We start from the raw sequence: 12936 nt of genomic DNA, 5'->3' as shown, positions 1-12936 counted from the left end.
ACCTGTTTTTTTAGTAGCGGCGAGTTGAGGTGTTGGTCCGCGGCGGGCAGCCTAGGAGTGAACAGTGTAGTTTCTGGTGATACTTTCAGCGGTGTATTAGGCTGAGGCGAGAGAACAGTGGGTAGGAGAGATTTGTTTTTTGATTACATTTTTAAACTTATACAGTTTTTATTACCTCTTCCTGCTCTCCTCCTCACTCTCACTCCCCTGTACTTCTCCTCCTTCCTCTCCCTCGCACTCCTGTCCCCCCGTATCTTTTCTTCTCCTGCACTCCATGCTGTCTACACCCAGTCGCAGCTACCTGTGTGCGATGCGTGTGTGCACGCACGCGACGAGCGCCTGCATCACACCCATCATCGTCACAAGCTGGTCCTCGCTCCCGTACCTACAGAGAGAGAGCGAGAGAGAGAGAGAGGTGAGACGTAGGAGAGAGGACAGGAACACCCAGCGGCGCAGGCCGGCTACGATGCAGCGGATGCTGTCGCGCGCGTCCTGCACGCACGCGACGAGCGCCTGCATCACACCCATCATCGTCACGAGCTGGTCCTCACTCCCGTACCTACAGAGAGAGAGAGAGAGAGAGGTGAGACGTAGGAGAGAGGACAGGAACACCCAGCGGCGCAGGCCGGCTACGATGCAGCGGATGCTGTCGCGCGCGTCCTGCACGCACGCGACGAGCGCCTGCATCACACCCATCATCGTCACGAGCTGGTCCTCGCTCCCGTACCTACAGAGAGAGAGAGAGAGAGGTGAGACGTAGGAGAGAGGACAGGAACACCCAGCGGCGCGCGCCGGCTACGATGCAGCGGATGCTGTCGCGCGCGTCCTGCACGCACGCGACGAGCGCCTGCATCACACCCATCATCGTCACGAGCTGGTCCTCGCTCCCGTACCTACACCCCCACCCCGCGCACGCATGCGCTAGAGAGAGAGAGAGAGAGAGATAGAGGAAAGTGAGAGAGAAAAGAGAGAGACACATGAGACGTAGGAGGCGCGATGACTGAGACATGGGGGTGAGACGATCGATTCAATGTGGTGAGACTACTACTGCTGCTGCTGCTGCTGCTGCTGCTACTGCTGCTGCTGCTGCTGCTACTGATGCTGGTGCTGCTGCTGTTACTGCTGCTATACTGCTGCTGCTGCTGCTACTACTACTACTGCTACTGCTACGGAGTACAGTCCGTGAATACTGATTCAGGACAGTGGCTGTGCATGTTCTCATATTCAATCAGCTGATTTGTATCAACTTCTGACTTCAAACAATATAGGAAATATCGGAAAAATTTACGAATATATTCGCAAAATAACGATCAAGTTTCGTACTAAAAAATTATCTATCAGTGACCAACATTGCATATTTGTACACAAACAGGACTGTAATGCGAACAACTTGAATGATCCCAAGGCAAGTAAATGTGATAGCACCAAACTAGCTCTCTTCACGCTGTGCGAGCAAGTATACTATATAAATGAGTATGAGACAACATGTTTAGAATGTTATAGAATTAGAATTACAGAGAATACAGAGAATACATGTACATTACACGTGTATAGACTTTAGAAATTAGATGCTACGCTCATTCATTTACCTCGAATATATTGGCTTGCCAGCTTCGCTCAAAATAAAAACATGCTTCCTTTTCGACTGCCATTCTTCATTGTTTATGATGTCCTCTTGTTCCTCTTCTACTAATCGTAACTTTTCGATGGAGCGTGACATTGCATCAGATGGGTCTTCACTTGCCGACTGGAAATCGTCATCATGATTCTCTGTATTCTGTAGCAGGTTTGCAATGAAATGTGCTACTAGCAACGATACGAATGCATGACAGCGGAATTATGGGATGTCGCAAGTTGGCTTCGGCTTTGAAGGTATCATGTCGGATCCAACATTAGTTAGATGCCTGGGCAAAAGCTTGGATTTTACGTGGTTATCCCGACCCGCCAGGGACTCACACTGTAAGTGTAATTCACAGCCAACAGTGCCGCACAAAGGGTTGTTGTCGTATCAGGTACTACATATATGTACCCGAGGTAGTTTTAGGTTGTTTAGTATTATGTTTATATTTTTATATGAGGTATGTTTAGGGTTAGGGTTAGGGTTAGGGTTAGTGTTAGGGTTAGGGTACACTTCTGTAGTACAAGTCTGGTACACTTTGTGTATACATATATGTACCTCGGGTACATATATACCTGATACGACAACGACCCCTTCAGCAACAGTGTTGAGAGCCAGGTTTTTACACCTTCAGAAAATTCACTGATCAGATCACGGTTTGGACTCACTACCTTCAGGCTTCACAGTAAACCGTAGACATTGCTAACCTCTGGACCAATCAGCCCAATGTACAGTGAGTGTACTCTCTCTCTCTAAAGAAATGAATTCATTATTATAAATAATAATTCGCAATGATTTGTTTATTAATTTGGTAATCAAAAGAATTTCACGAATAATGTAAGACCTACATTTTCCTCTATTACAAAACATGCATCTTGTTCCAGGTCTGTATCTTCCGTGGCCTCCTCTCCGTCGATCGGCTGCGAGCCTTCGCGCGAGAGCGAATGGCCAAGTTCTGAAATGGAACCGCTGTGATGTTTGACTCTATGAAACTGTTCGCATTGCTCGTTGAAGCATTCGCAAATATCGGCGAACGAATTCGTCGCCAGCAATACGCTGTCCTTGCTTATTCCTGGGGCGAGGCGAGAGATGTCATCATTTTCTGGGGGTTGTTTTGAATGAGAACAGCTAGAAATTGATGAACTACTGGAGGCTGCCATTTTGGCTCGTTACCATTTATTAAAACACGAACTTGATTGGTTAGGAATCTTTTATCAACATTATAGTAGAGACGCCATTATTGGCTTGGCTACAATATTGTAGCAGGTGGCGCTTGTGTGGCTAGGGGCGAATCACGAATCATCTGAAGCAGAAATTCCGCATGAAATTGGTTGTTTTGGTGTTATTTTAATCGATTAAAGTTTATTCGCATATGTTATGAGTGATAATCATGGTATAGACTTTGGGGAAAAGCCTCCCGTGACTGATTTCCTTAGCCGTAATAGGTCTCAGTGGCTGAGCTTTACTGTACTGGCCAACATCACGGACTCTGTGTTTTCGTGGACTGACGACTTCCAGACGAAAATCTTGTTCACGTTTCTGCTCATTCTCAGTGTGAACGTAACTTTAATCTATGCCGCATGGATGAAATATGGCGAGAGTATAACTGACATGTATCTAAAACGAGGTAAGCTAGAAAAACCGACTAGAAGTTATTATTTAACCTACTTCGCAGAGCGGTGGTGACTAAGCGTCACATGACATGTGGCAGTCTGCCATTCTACAGACTACAAAGTACAGTACGTACATGGATTTAACCTCGTTCGATAGTAACCTAATAAAGATTGGTCTTCAAAGTTCAAGGACTTATATCGAAGACAAAAAAACAAAAGTTGATCGAAGAGACATATCAATACTGCAGTTGGAAAAGCTTAAATTTTGCAATTAATCAAAGAGAAAGGAAGAGAATTCCAATAATAGGCAATATGGAATGACAGAAACGTCCAACCAAATTTTTCTGTCTTCATATTTCAGCACCAAAGCACGACGACGAAGAAGAGTTAGATTTGGTTCATAATCTTCCGGATTCCCTTCCCAGAGAGATGAGCTATCGGCAGTGAGTCTGACAAAGTATGAGGGCGCGAAATTAGCACCGGCCCACCAGCATATGCCGCCAAATTATTTGGAAGGTCATGCAGTAACATTGGCAAAACACTGGCCCTCTGAGCCGGTGGTTTCAGGCGTGTTAGCGAGTACCTATATTTTTATTTATAGAATTATAGAGCAAATAGCCTGCAATAGTGTTTTATCAGAAGGATATCACGTCATTATTTATCAACATTTTACAAATTTGAAATAGAGAATGCAAGCGTGAAACATGACATTGACAAAATCACTTCGGACATCATTAACGATCTGCATTATAGGCTGTTCAACAGCTACTATGCGATGCTGCGCACTGCAACATTTTTCGGACAAGCAAGAGTCGGTGAAACAGTCTTATCGTTATTTTTGAAAAAAAAGAGGGCTGGTAAATTATGGTTGAGGGCTGGTAAAAAAAACTGCTGTTACCAGCCCTCTGGGCCGGTGCAAAAAAATCTGGATTTTATGCCCTGGTAACTATTAGTGAGGCAATGTATGTAGGCAATGTGTGCATGTGGTTTATTCTGGTGACTTACCTGCTTTATCTACATGTCGTTTCTAGAGCGTAAATATCCACGGACCGATTTTTTGACAATTGACAACGACAATGGCTGCAATTAGAAAGTTTTTCAAGGGAAAGACGATGGACATCAAGTTCAAGAAAGCTGGAGAGGGACACAAGCTGACCGATGTACCACCTCCACCGAAGCAGAGTTCCGCACAGAAAGGTGCTGACAATACTAATGTGATTGTTCCTCTGTATTTCCAAGAATGCAATTTATCATAGATTTAGCAGGGTGCGAAATTAGCGCGAGTCCGGAGTCAAATATTCCCTGATTTACTGTTGGACTCCCTGATTTAACATATGTAGGAGTCCGTATGACTCCCTGAAAATACTGCTATACTAACTAGTTCGTTCCAGAGCACGGCCTCGCCGTATTTTTTCAGCAAATGTCCAAAGAAAATTTGGCAGAGGTGCAACCGCATGAATCTTCAAAATAAACACATGTGTTAAATTGTTAATATCTTTAGTTTTGAACTCCAGACTCTGGACTCCTTCATTTTGCTGCAGACTCCTTCTTTTTGAGGGTATCATTTCTGCATCACTACATATGGTTACCTACTTAGCAATAAGTGTAGGAGCTTATCTATCCAGGTGCAGGGCCTTCAAGGCAGTGCTCACAGGAGGCAACTGCTGCCAAGAAGGCAGCTGCAGATGCAGCCCTAGCAAGACTGCAGGCCCCTGCACCGGGATTTGCGAAAGGCGGGTCGACAGCGATACAGATACGCGTTCGGAAGGAGCTGGAAGCTGAGCGAAAACTAGCAAAGGTACGAGAACAGAACTCGGTACTCCCTTCATCAGACCATCATCAATTGTAGCAATTGATAGGTGTTGGGGATGAATAGGAGATAATACGGTGTGGGAAATAGGTTTAGTAGGAGATATAACTTGGTACTAAGTATGACTTGGTAGGAGTATAGGGAGTATTGGTAGTACTACTACTAGTAAAGGGATAATTTCATAGAATGTAGGGTTTCGTATAAATTAGAGAGTAGAATGCAAGACTTTGTACGGCTAGTAAATTATGGTGAGGGCTAGTAAAAAAAAAAACTGCTGTTACCGAAAAAATCTGAATTTCATGTCCTGGATGCTAACATTCACCGAAAAAATCTGAATTTCATGTCCTGGATGCTAACATTCCTGTAGGTAATCGTGATGTAACATTGCTGTTCTCGCAGGCGGAGGCAGAGAAGGCAGCGATGGCCGCGGGGAAGGCCGCGCCGCGGACTGCCGACCTCGACGGCCCGCCGATGCTCTCCGTCAGCGGCGTCTACTACCGCTGCCCCCTGGTGGGGCCCGAGGTTGGGCCTCGCGAGGCGATCGAGGCGCGCATCCGCGAGTTCCTGTACGCGCAGGCGGAGGAGGAGCCGACGATCGGCCACGCACTCATCCTGCTGACGTTGAACCGCCAGCGCGCGCGCGTTGCCGTGGAGACGATCTGCCGTTACCTCGACAACATCATCGCCGAGCCCGGCAACGAACGCTACCGCAAGGTGCGCGTCGGCAACCGCGCGTTCTGCGAGCGCGTCGCCGGGCTAGAGGGCGCTGCTGCGTACCTGCGCGCCGTCGGCTTCGACGAGCAGACGCTGCCGTTCGAGGACGGCGAGGCGGACTTCCTCGTGATGTCAGGGGAGGTCGCAGCGGACACGGGTCGGCTCGTTGAGGCGCGCGAGGCCCTGCTGGCTGCAGAACCCATCCTACCTGAGCTCGATCGTGGCCTGCAGGTAAAGCAGAGAGAGAGGGAGAGAGAGAGAGAGAGAGAGAGAGATACAGAGATAGAGAGAGACAGAGAGAGAGAGACAGACAGAGAGAGACAGAGAGACAGACAGAGAGAGAGATAGAGTGAGAGAGAGAGAGAGAGTAAAGCCTAGCACAGACCTGCGATTTGTGGTTGCTCGTCGCTGCAACCTGCAACCGCAAGCGATCGGTCGATGTGTCACCGCGTGTGCGCACGCATGCGATTTCGAAGCAATTCTAGAGAAATTTGGGAGCGACGAGTAGCTCAAAATCAAACAAGTTTGATTTTTTGCAACTCGTCGCAAGCGACCAGAATCGCTACGGGTTGCAGTTGCACGTTCCCGCAGACGTAGCGATTGCACAGCGATTTTTACGGCGATTCTGGAATCGCTGTCAAGTTGCACGAAAAAATCGCAGGTGTGCGCTAGGCTTAAGACACGCGCAAGGTCGCGTACGGCGATGTAGCAACGCGGCAGACACGTGTGGCTGTCACAGGGTTACGGCGTCGTGTCTAGATGTAAGCAGAATCGCGTTTCAAGCCTAGGCCTGTCATCAGAAACGTCAGAAATAGCCGTGGCTGTCATGAGTCTGTGATGAAATTCAATTATTAATGATGTTTCCGATGACACATCATCATCACCCACACGCCCCAAGATTCACACGCGGCAGTGGTTCTTAAGCTGTTAACGGTTGTGATTTAAATTCAGTGATCTGATTCGCTACGTAAAAGGACGACTGAGGCGTGTTCAGGAGACCGAACGCTCGCTCGGCAGCCTCGCCTTCTGAACGCACTGGCGCGAGCGAGCGCGAGCTAGCGTTTGCAGCGCAAGTTTGAAAAGCTGTTCGCTCAGTGCGGCGAGTTGTTTACAAGATGGCGACCGAAAATCTGGCGCGAATGCGAATCTACCATTTCTTGACGTCAATTTGCAATCTATTTTCAAACTTTATTTCACTTTTCATTCATTCATTTATTCTAAATTCAATTTGTATCAATTTTCGTCTGCTAATGTCGTTTTAACAGTATACTGTTGTTCTTCGCGATTAAAATCTGCTGAGTAACCCTCCATGGGGCCGCCATCTTTGATCGGCGAGCGCACAAGCGAGCGCACAGCGGCGCCTCGTGTGTCGTCAGGAGGCGCTGCGTTTCGTTCATCGAGCGCTCGCTCTCCTGAACACTGCCCTCAGTATTGTTTTCTGCACTTTACTGTTCTGCACTTTACTGTACTGCACTACGCTACACTGCAAATGTACTGGCACTGTGCTTAATACCATGCACTGCACTGCACTGCACTGTAATGTAAGCTGTGACTGTAGCTGTACTGTAATACCCTGTAATGTAACTGCATCTGTACTGTTGCTGCACTGGTATTTAATGTCCTGTACTGTATCTGTTAGCTGGTACTGTAGCTTGTAACTGACTGTACTGTACTGTACTTACCGTACTGTACTGCTACTGTACTGTACCTGTACTGACTGTACTGTACTGTGCTGTAACTGTAATACCTGTATGTAACCTGTAAACTGGACTGTACTCTAATGTACTGTTATTAGGTGTTCTCTCCCTCGAGCAACGTGACAAAGTTTGACCTTCCCGACGAGTTCTTCAACCTGACGGTGGAGGAGGTGAAGCGAGAAGCCAAGCAGAGGAGTGATGACATGGAGAAGCAGCTGCAGCTTCGCACAAAGGCCATGCGCGAGCGGGAGGAGCAGAAGGAGCTGAGGAAGTGAGTGGGAGGCAGGGATTACAGGCGGAAATATGAATATAGGAGCTGAGAAGTGAGTGGGAGGCAGGGGGGGGGGTGATGTTCATGTTGGGGCCATAATAAAAATATTGTTTGTTGCCCTCCGTTCGCCGTCCCGCAAAAGGGCCAAGCTCAAAATTGTTCATTGATTTTTCCATTTTTAGCCTCATCTGACATAGTCAGATGCAGCTTGTAGAATCGCATGATTGTCCGTGTCCGTACCGTCGCCGTCTGGCCGCGTCTCCGTCCGTGCTCCGTACGTCCGTCCCGTCCGTCTGTCCAACAGTTGGGCACAAATCTTAACCGTCGACGTACGGTCACGATATTTGGGCACATTGGGGGGATCGTCACACGAGTTGGGATGTCGAAAGCTGGGGTTCAAAGGTCAAGAGGTCAAGAGTGTAAAAAGAAGGGGGAACATTCACTCCTTACTTAAGGTATAGGGAGGAATGCAGAATTGCGGCACAAATCTAAACAGGCTCGACCTAGGCTCGTGATAGTTGGTGTATAGCATCATGGTAGGAAAGCCATCACTGTGCCGAAATTGGAGGTCACAGGTCAAAGGTCAATGGGCACAGGGCAGATTTTTAGACATTTTCTGAGGACATGGTCTGACGGAGCGATTGAAAAACTTTTTTGTTTGTAGCGGTGACCTAGCATTTTTATGGCATTATTGAAAGGACCATGAAATCTACTTTCTGCTGACGTGCGAAGAGTAAGTGTCAGATAACCTTTTTGACCCTCAAGAGGAGGGTTAAACATGGATTTGTTGACTGTTCTGTTAGAAAGAATTTGACTGCCGGGTTTTGCTAGTAGAATCTATACATGCCTGGATGTATGAGGCTACAATGTCACAGTGAAATTTCAAAAGCTAATTTGGTTAAAGAAGGTTTATGCTCCTTAATCGTATATTTCTATGGCATTCTGTACTGTCAGTATGTTACATGTACCGTATGCCACTGCCAGTGCTACTGCCAGTGCATGTGTTTGCTGTACTGTGTAGTTTTGCCTGCATAATTGTTACAGGTGGCAGCTTCTATTGCAGCCTGTAGGCTTGCGTAGGTAAATGGATGAGTGCTTACGCTATTCTGTCTTGCAAATAGTTGTTGCTAACTACGTACGATGGGAGCTTCCATCTTAATCTGAAGACACTTAAACGTACGCGCCATCTCGTGGCAACTTTCATAACGATCCCAACAAACATTCCTTTGAGAAGGTTCCTGATACCATCCCTGTGCATTCCATGTTTCGGCGTATATGTGAACACATTTGGGACTAAATAGGGTTTCACTCGATCCACCATCCACCACAGAGTCACCGCAGTAGAGTAGATGAGCGCTGTCGCTCCGCGGCACTTGTTTTCTTACAAATTGTACCACTGTATTATATAAATTTGTAGGCAATACATTATATCAAGTAGCATGTTAGAAGTGTATTACCATTCTTGCTTATGTGTATTGCTTCGAGTATAACTTCAAGCTGCTGCGAGTGAGACTGCCGCGACGGCATCATTCTGGCAGGGCACGTTCAGGTGCACCGAGCGAGCGGCGGCGCAGTCTACGGCTTCGTACGAGATAACCTCCTCAACGACTGGCAGCCATTTTGTCTGACGGCGAAGCGCGGATGCGCGCTGGCGGAGGAGGATGAGGCAACGCTCGCCGAGCTTGGACTCGCGCCGGCGGCCGTGCTCTCGTTCGCGTGGGACCAGGAGGTAGGCTTACATTGCGTGTCGCTATATGTGACCGGTTATAGCCAAATGAGTCACCTTGGAGCAGTTTTTCAATTTCCAGATAACCATGTGATGATGTTCTGCTGTCATTTATCTTCATATTGGTCCAAAAATTTTGAGAATCGGATAAAAATAAAAAAGTTATGGATATTTAAAGTTATGGAGTTGTGCCAGAACCATGCTCGTATAGGCATACATTGCGTGTCCTCTATGCAGTAGCGATTCGATTTTTAGATTATAGATTTTAAGATTATATATATTCTCTTCCAAGTCCTGCCACCTTTATCGTCACTAGATGGCAGCACGGGTTATTGTCGACCCATCTGATCCTCGCGATCTCTCGCAGGGTCCTGCCACTTTATCGTCACTAGATGGCAGCACGAGGTTATTGTCGACCGATCTAATCCCACGTTCTCTTCCCAGGTCCTGCAGGAGTCATGCACAACCAGGTGGACAAGTCAAGGTCGAACACTTGAACGCCCGAACTACTGAGTCTGATGCAGATGCTGTAGGCTGTCGCACAGCTAGCGACACCTAGTGGCACCGTCAAGCAACCGACCTAACGGTGGCGCCACCTGCTGCCATATCTTCCGCGCGTGGTAAGGCGTTTGGGGTCAGCGCTGCATCTCTCTCGTCATCGTCGTCGACGACGAGATTGGCAGCGATTCGTTCACGAGGCGTCGGACGGGAGGCACATGTTTTTCGACCGCGGACGAGAAAAAGGCCTAATTAGTAGATCGTTAGCCGCGGCGCTGCTTCCATGGGCGATCCGCCACGCGTTCGTTCTGCGAATTCGGCGCGCAGATTAATTCGCGGATTTGCAACCCCTAGATGTCGCGCCTCTCGCATGTTTTTTTTTTCTCGACGACAGCGAGACAGACGTTCACCATGTTTTGAGGTGTCGGAGCGCGATCAGAGTCTCGTTAATGACGGCGACTCCGCAAAACTAGTGGCGCGCTCTGTCTTTGAAATTGGTTCATTTGCGCTCTGATGCCGCGGCTTGAAACTGGTCGTTGCCGTGACGACCTGTCCGCACTGTCTTGTCTCTCTAGAGGGGCAGGCGTTTGTTTTGCGGGAGCGCACAGTGTTGCCTGGGGCTACCAGCAGGTGGCTGCACAGTCGTGTTCGCTGGCGAGGGGGAAACAATGGTGGTCCTTGTTGCCAGCGACTAAGACTGGGAAGTTCGCTAAATGCCAATATTTTGCAGAGCTTTTGTGAAGCTTCTAACTGGAATGAAAGAAGGTGTGCGACGTGCCAGCGTCTTCTCATACTACTGTTGCATATTCCTCAACACTAATCTCTCCATGTAATGTGAAAATGCTTATATACATAGTGTTTATATATATATATATCATATATATATAATATATATATATATTAATTTATAATATATATATATATATATGTATGTGAGTGTGAACACACAATATATATTCATGATGTGTTCTTCGGAGCGGCGTTTTAACGTATATATCTTATATATATATATAACGTATTCACTTCTCTCCTTGTCAATTCATGATTGTGTGAGCGAGTGTGCGCCCGTGCTTGTGATGTGTTATTCAGCAAATAGCATTAAAATTCAGGACTTTTGGTTTATCAAATTATCGTTTTTATTTTATTCGTTGATTAACGCGGTGGTCTGGTTGGTGGCTTGTCCATGTAGGTGCAGCAAACGACTGCGCATACATTAATTTTAAATTTATGTCAAACTTTTATTCAAAAGTTATGATAATCGCGTAATGCGGCTGCGGCGCCGTATATATATGCTGAGCATGTATGCTCAGCCACAGTCACGGAGACGTGTTTCTATCTAGCATCGCTCTAGTGCAGTGGTTCTTAACCTTTTTTTGAGCCATGGACCCCTTTGAGAATCTGGTGAAAGCTACGGACCCCTCCCCAGAAAAATGCACATAAGCACATATACACGAAATTTTGCATGCACCTGGTTCACGGCCTTCCTTAAGCCCATCCACGGAAGCACCCCAAAGGAGTCCATGGACCACAGGTTAAGAACCCCTTCTCTAGTGGCTAACTCCGAAACGGGAATATCCGCATCACCCAAATTCACATTACCCTCCCGACATGCGCCCGCGCTGTATATATAGAGATGTAGATGTAGATAGTATGTTTGCATATAGACAAGAGGCTTTAGAACATTTCCTCGCTGCGATTTCATCGGAAGAGCGTTTACACGTCAAAATAACATGAAGCTTGTTGTAAGATATATACATGATGATGCCGTATGCTAGTATGCATCACAGCTCGACTGGAATAGGCGCCATTTTGGAATTGATTAATTTCGAAATTTTAATAACTCGAATGGAAATCTTCGCTGCTGTGAGCGTAATCCTCAGCTACACGTCATACACTTCATATATCACGCGCACAGTGTGCGGAGCGAAATCTTCATGAATTCATCCGCCTGTGATTTTCCTTCTTATTAATCTGTACAGATATGTACGATGCGCGCGTGTTTAACAGCCGTGTCTACCGGCTTTTATCGTCGATAAAATACAGTGACCGTACTAATATTAAAATTGATTAAAAGCATTTTGACATTTTTATGCAGATTATATCGATATTAAACAGGAGATGTGAGAGAAGTTTTGCGCAAATTTCTTGAGGCTGTGATGGAATGCTGGTTGTAGATAAATCAGGAGTGCAGATTCCTTTATGCGTCCCCCATTAAAACAGCGTTGCAAAAATGTATAAATATTTAAAAATTTTCAAACAAAGAGAAGAGGAGAGAGAAAATGAGCGAGCGAATGTGTGTGAAAAGGGTCAGAAACATGAGAGATGGACAGATAGAATCGCTCTAGTAGAGACCGTAGAAGTCTTCTTCGTCTTCTTCTTCTTCTGCTCGGGTCACTACACTACACTCGACCTAGCCACTGCAGCACACAGAACCTGGCACGGAGGTTGAAAGCCTCAAGGTCTCCAGGTCTACAGGGCTCTGGTAATAGTAATGGTATAAGGGGGCATTCCATGAGATGTCCGGGAAGCGAAATTTTTTTCCTACTTGAGTTCCGGACCCACCATAGATTGTAATAAATGGTTCTTATATATATGGTTGGATTATAGTTAGTGTTAGGGTTCGGGTACGTGTTAGGGTTAGGGTTAGGGTTAGGGTTAGGTTTAGGGGTATTCAATTTACATTGTTGCTTCGAGGAAGTCGAGTGAATGGAGTGCGCTGATTGGCTGTGGTCCGGAACTCAAGTGGGAAAAAAATTTTGCGTCCGGGAAAGGGCGGTGGAAGTGAAGCGTAGTTTGAATCTAGTCTCGTTAAACCTGTGTATACTTGATGCTGTATATTTGACGTAAAGCGTATATATATATATATATATATATATATATATATATATATCAGAAGTAGATAATAGCGAATTCCCTATTATCTATTTCTGATATATATCCAAGTACAGAAACTTATTATAACGTAATAATACCATAATACTAATCTAAA

General features: G+C 46.4%; 2 protein-coding genes across 3 annotated transcripts in view; one reads left to right on the top strand and one right to left on the bottom strand.

Annotated features, from left to right (window-relative positions):
* The window catches only part of LOC106817848 (vacuolar fusion protein MON1 homolog A-like), a 12845-nt gene extending 10067 nt beyond the window's left edge, over positions 1-2778 (bottom strand). The window contains exons 1-3 of the mRNA XM_014822552.1: positions 2467-2778; positions 1590-1777; positions 779-893 (exon numbers count right to left, since the gene is read on the bottom strand). Of these exons, the coding sequence (XP_014678038.1) occupies positions 779-893; positions 1590-1777; positions 2467-2778 (615 nt within the window). The remainder of the gene's footprint in view (positions 1-778; positions 894-1589; positions 1778-2466) is intronic.
* Positions 2779-2895: 117 nt separating this feature from the next.
* Positions 2896-12936, top strand: part of LOC106817849 (UBX domain-containing protein 6-like) — a 16447-nt gene continuing 6406 nt past the window's right edge. The window contains exons 1-6 of one of the 2 annotated variants that reach the window (XM_014822554.1): positions 2896-3245; positions 3593-3674; positions 4263-4428; positions 4857-5029; positions 5441-5986; positions 7551-7723. In XM_014822554.1, the coding sequence (XP_014678040.1) occupies positions 4308-4428; positions 4857-5029; positions 5441-5986; positions 7551-7723 (1013 nt within the window). In that variant the 5' untranslated portion in view covers positions 2896-3245; positions 3593-3674; positions 4263-4307. Of the gene's footprint in view, positions 3246-3592; positions 3689-4262; positions 4429-4856; positions 5030-5440; positions 5987-7550; positions 7724-12936 lie in introns of both variants that reach the window. The other variant, XM_014822553.1, reaches the window with a different exon arrangement.

Source organism: Priapulus caudatus, unplaced genomic scaffold (genome assembly GCF_000485595.1).
Source record: "Priapulus caudatus unplaced genomic scaffold, Priapulus_caudatus-5.0.1 Scaffold1893, whole genome shotgun sequence".
Lineage (NCBI taxonomy): Eukaryota > Metazoa > Priapulida > Priapulimorpha > Priapulimorphida > Priapulidae > Priapulus > Priapulus caudatus.
The sequence above is the reverse complement of the archived record's forward strand: the minus strand, read 5'-3'. Positions and strand labels throughout refer to the sequence as shown.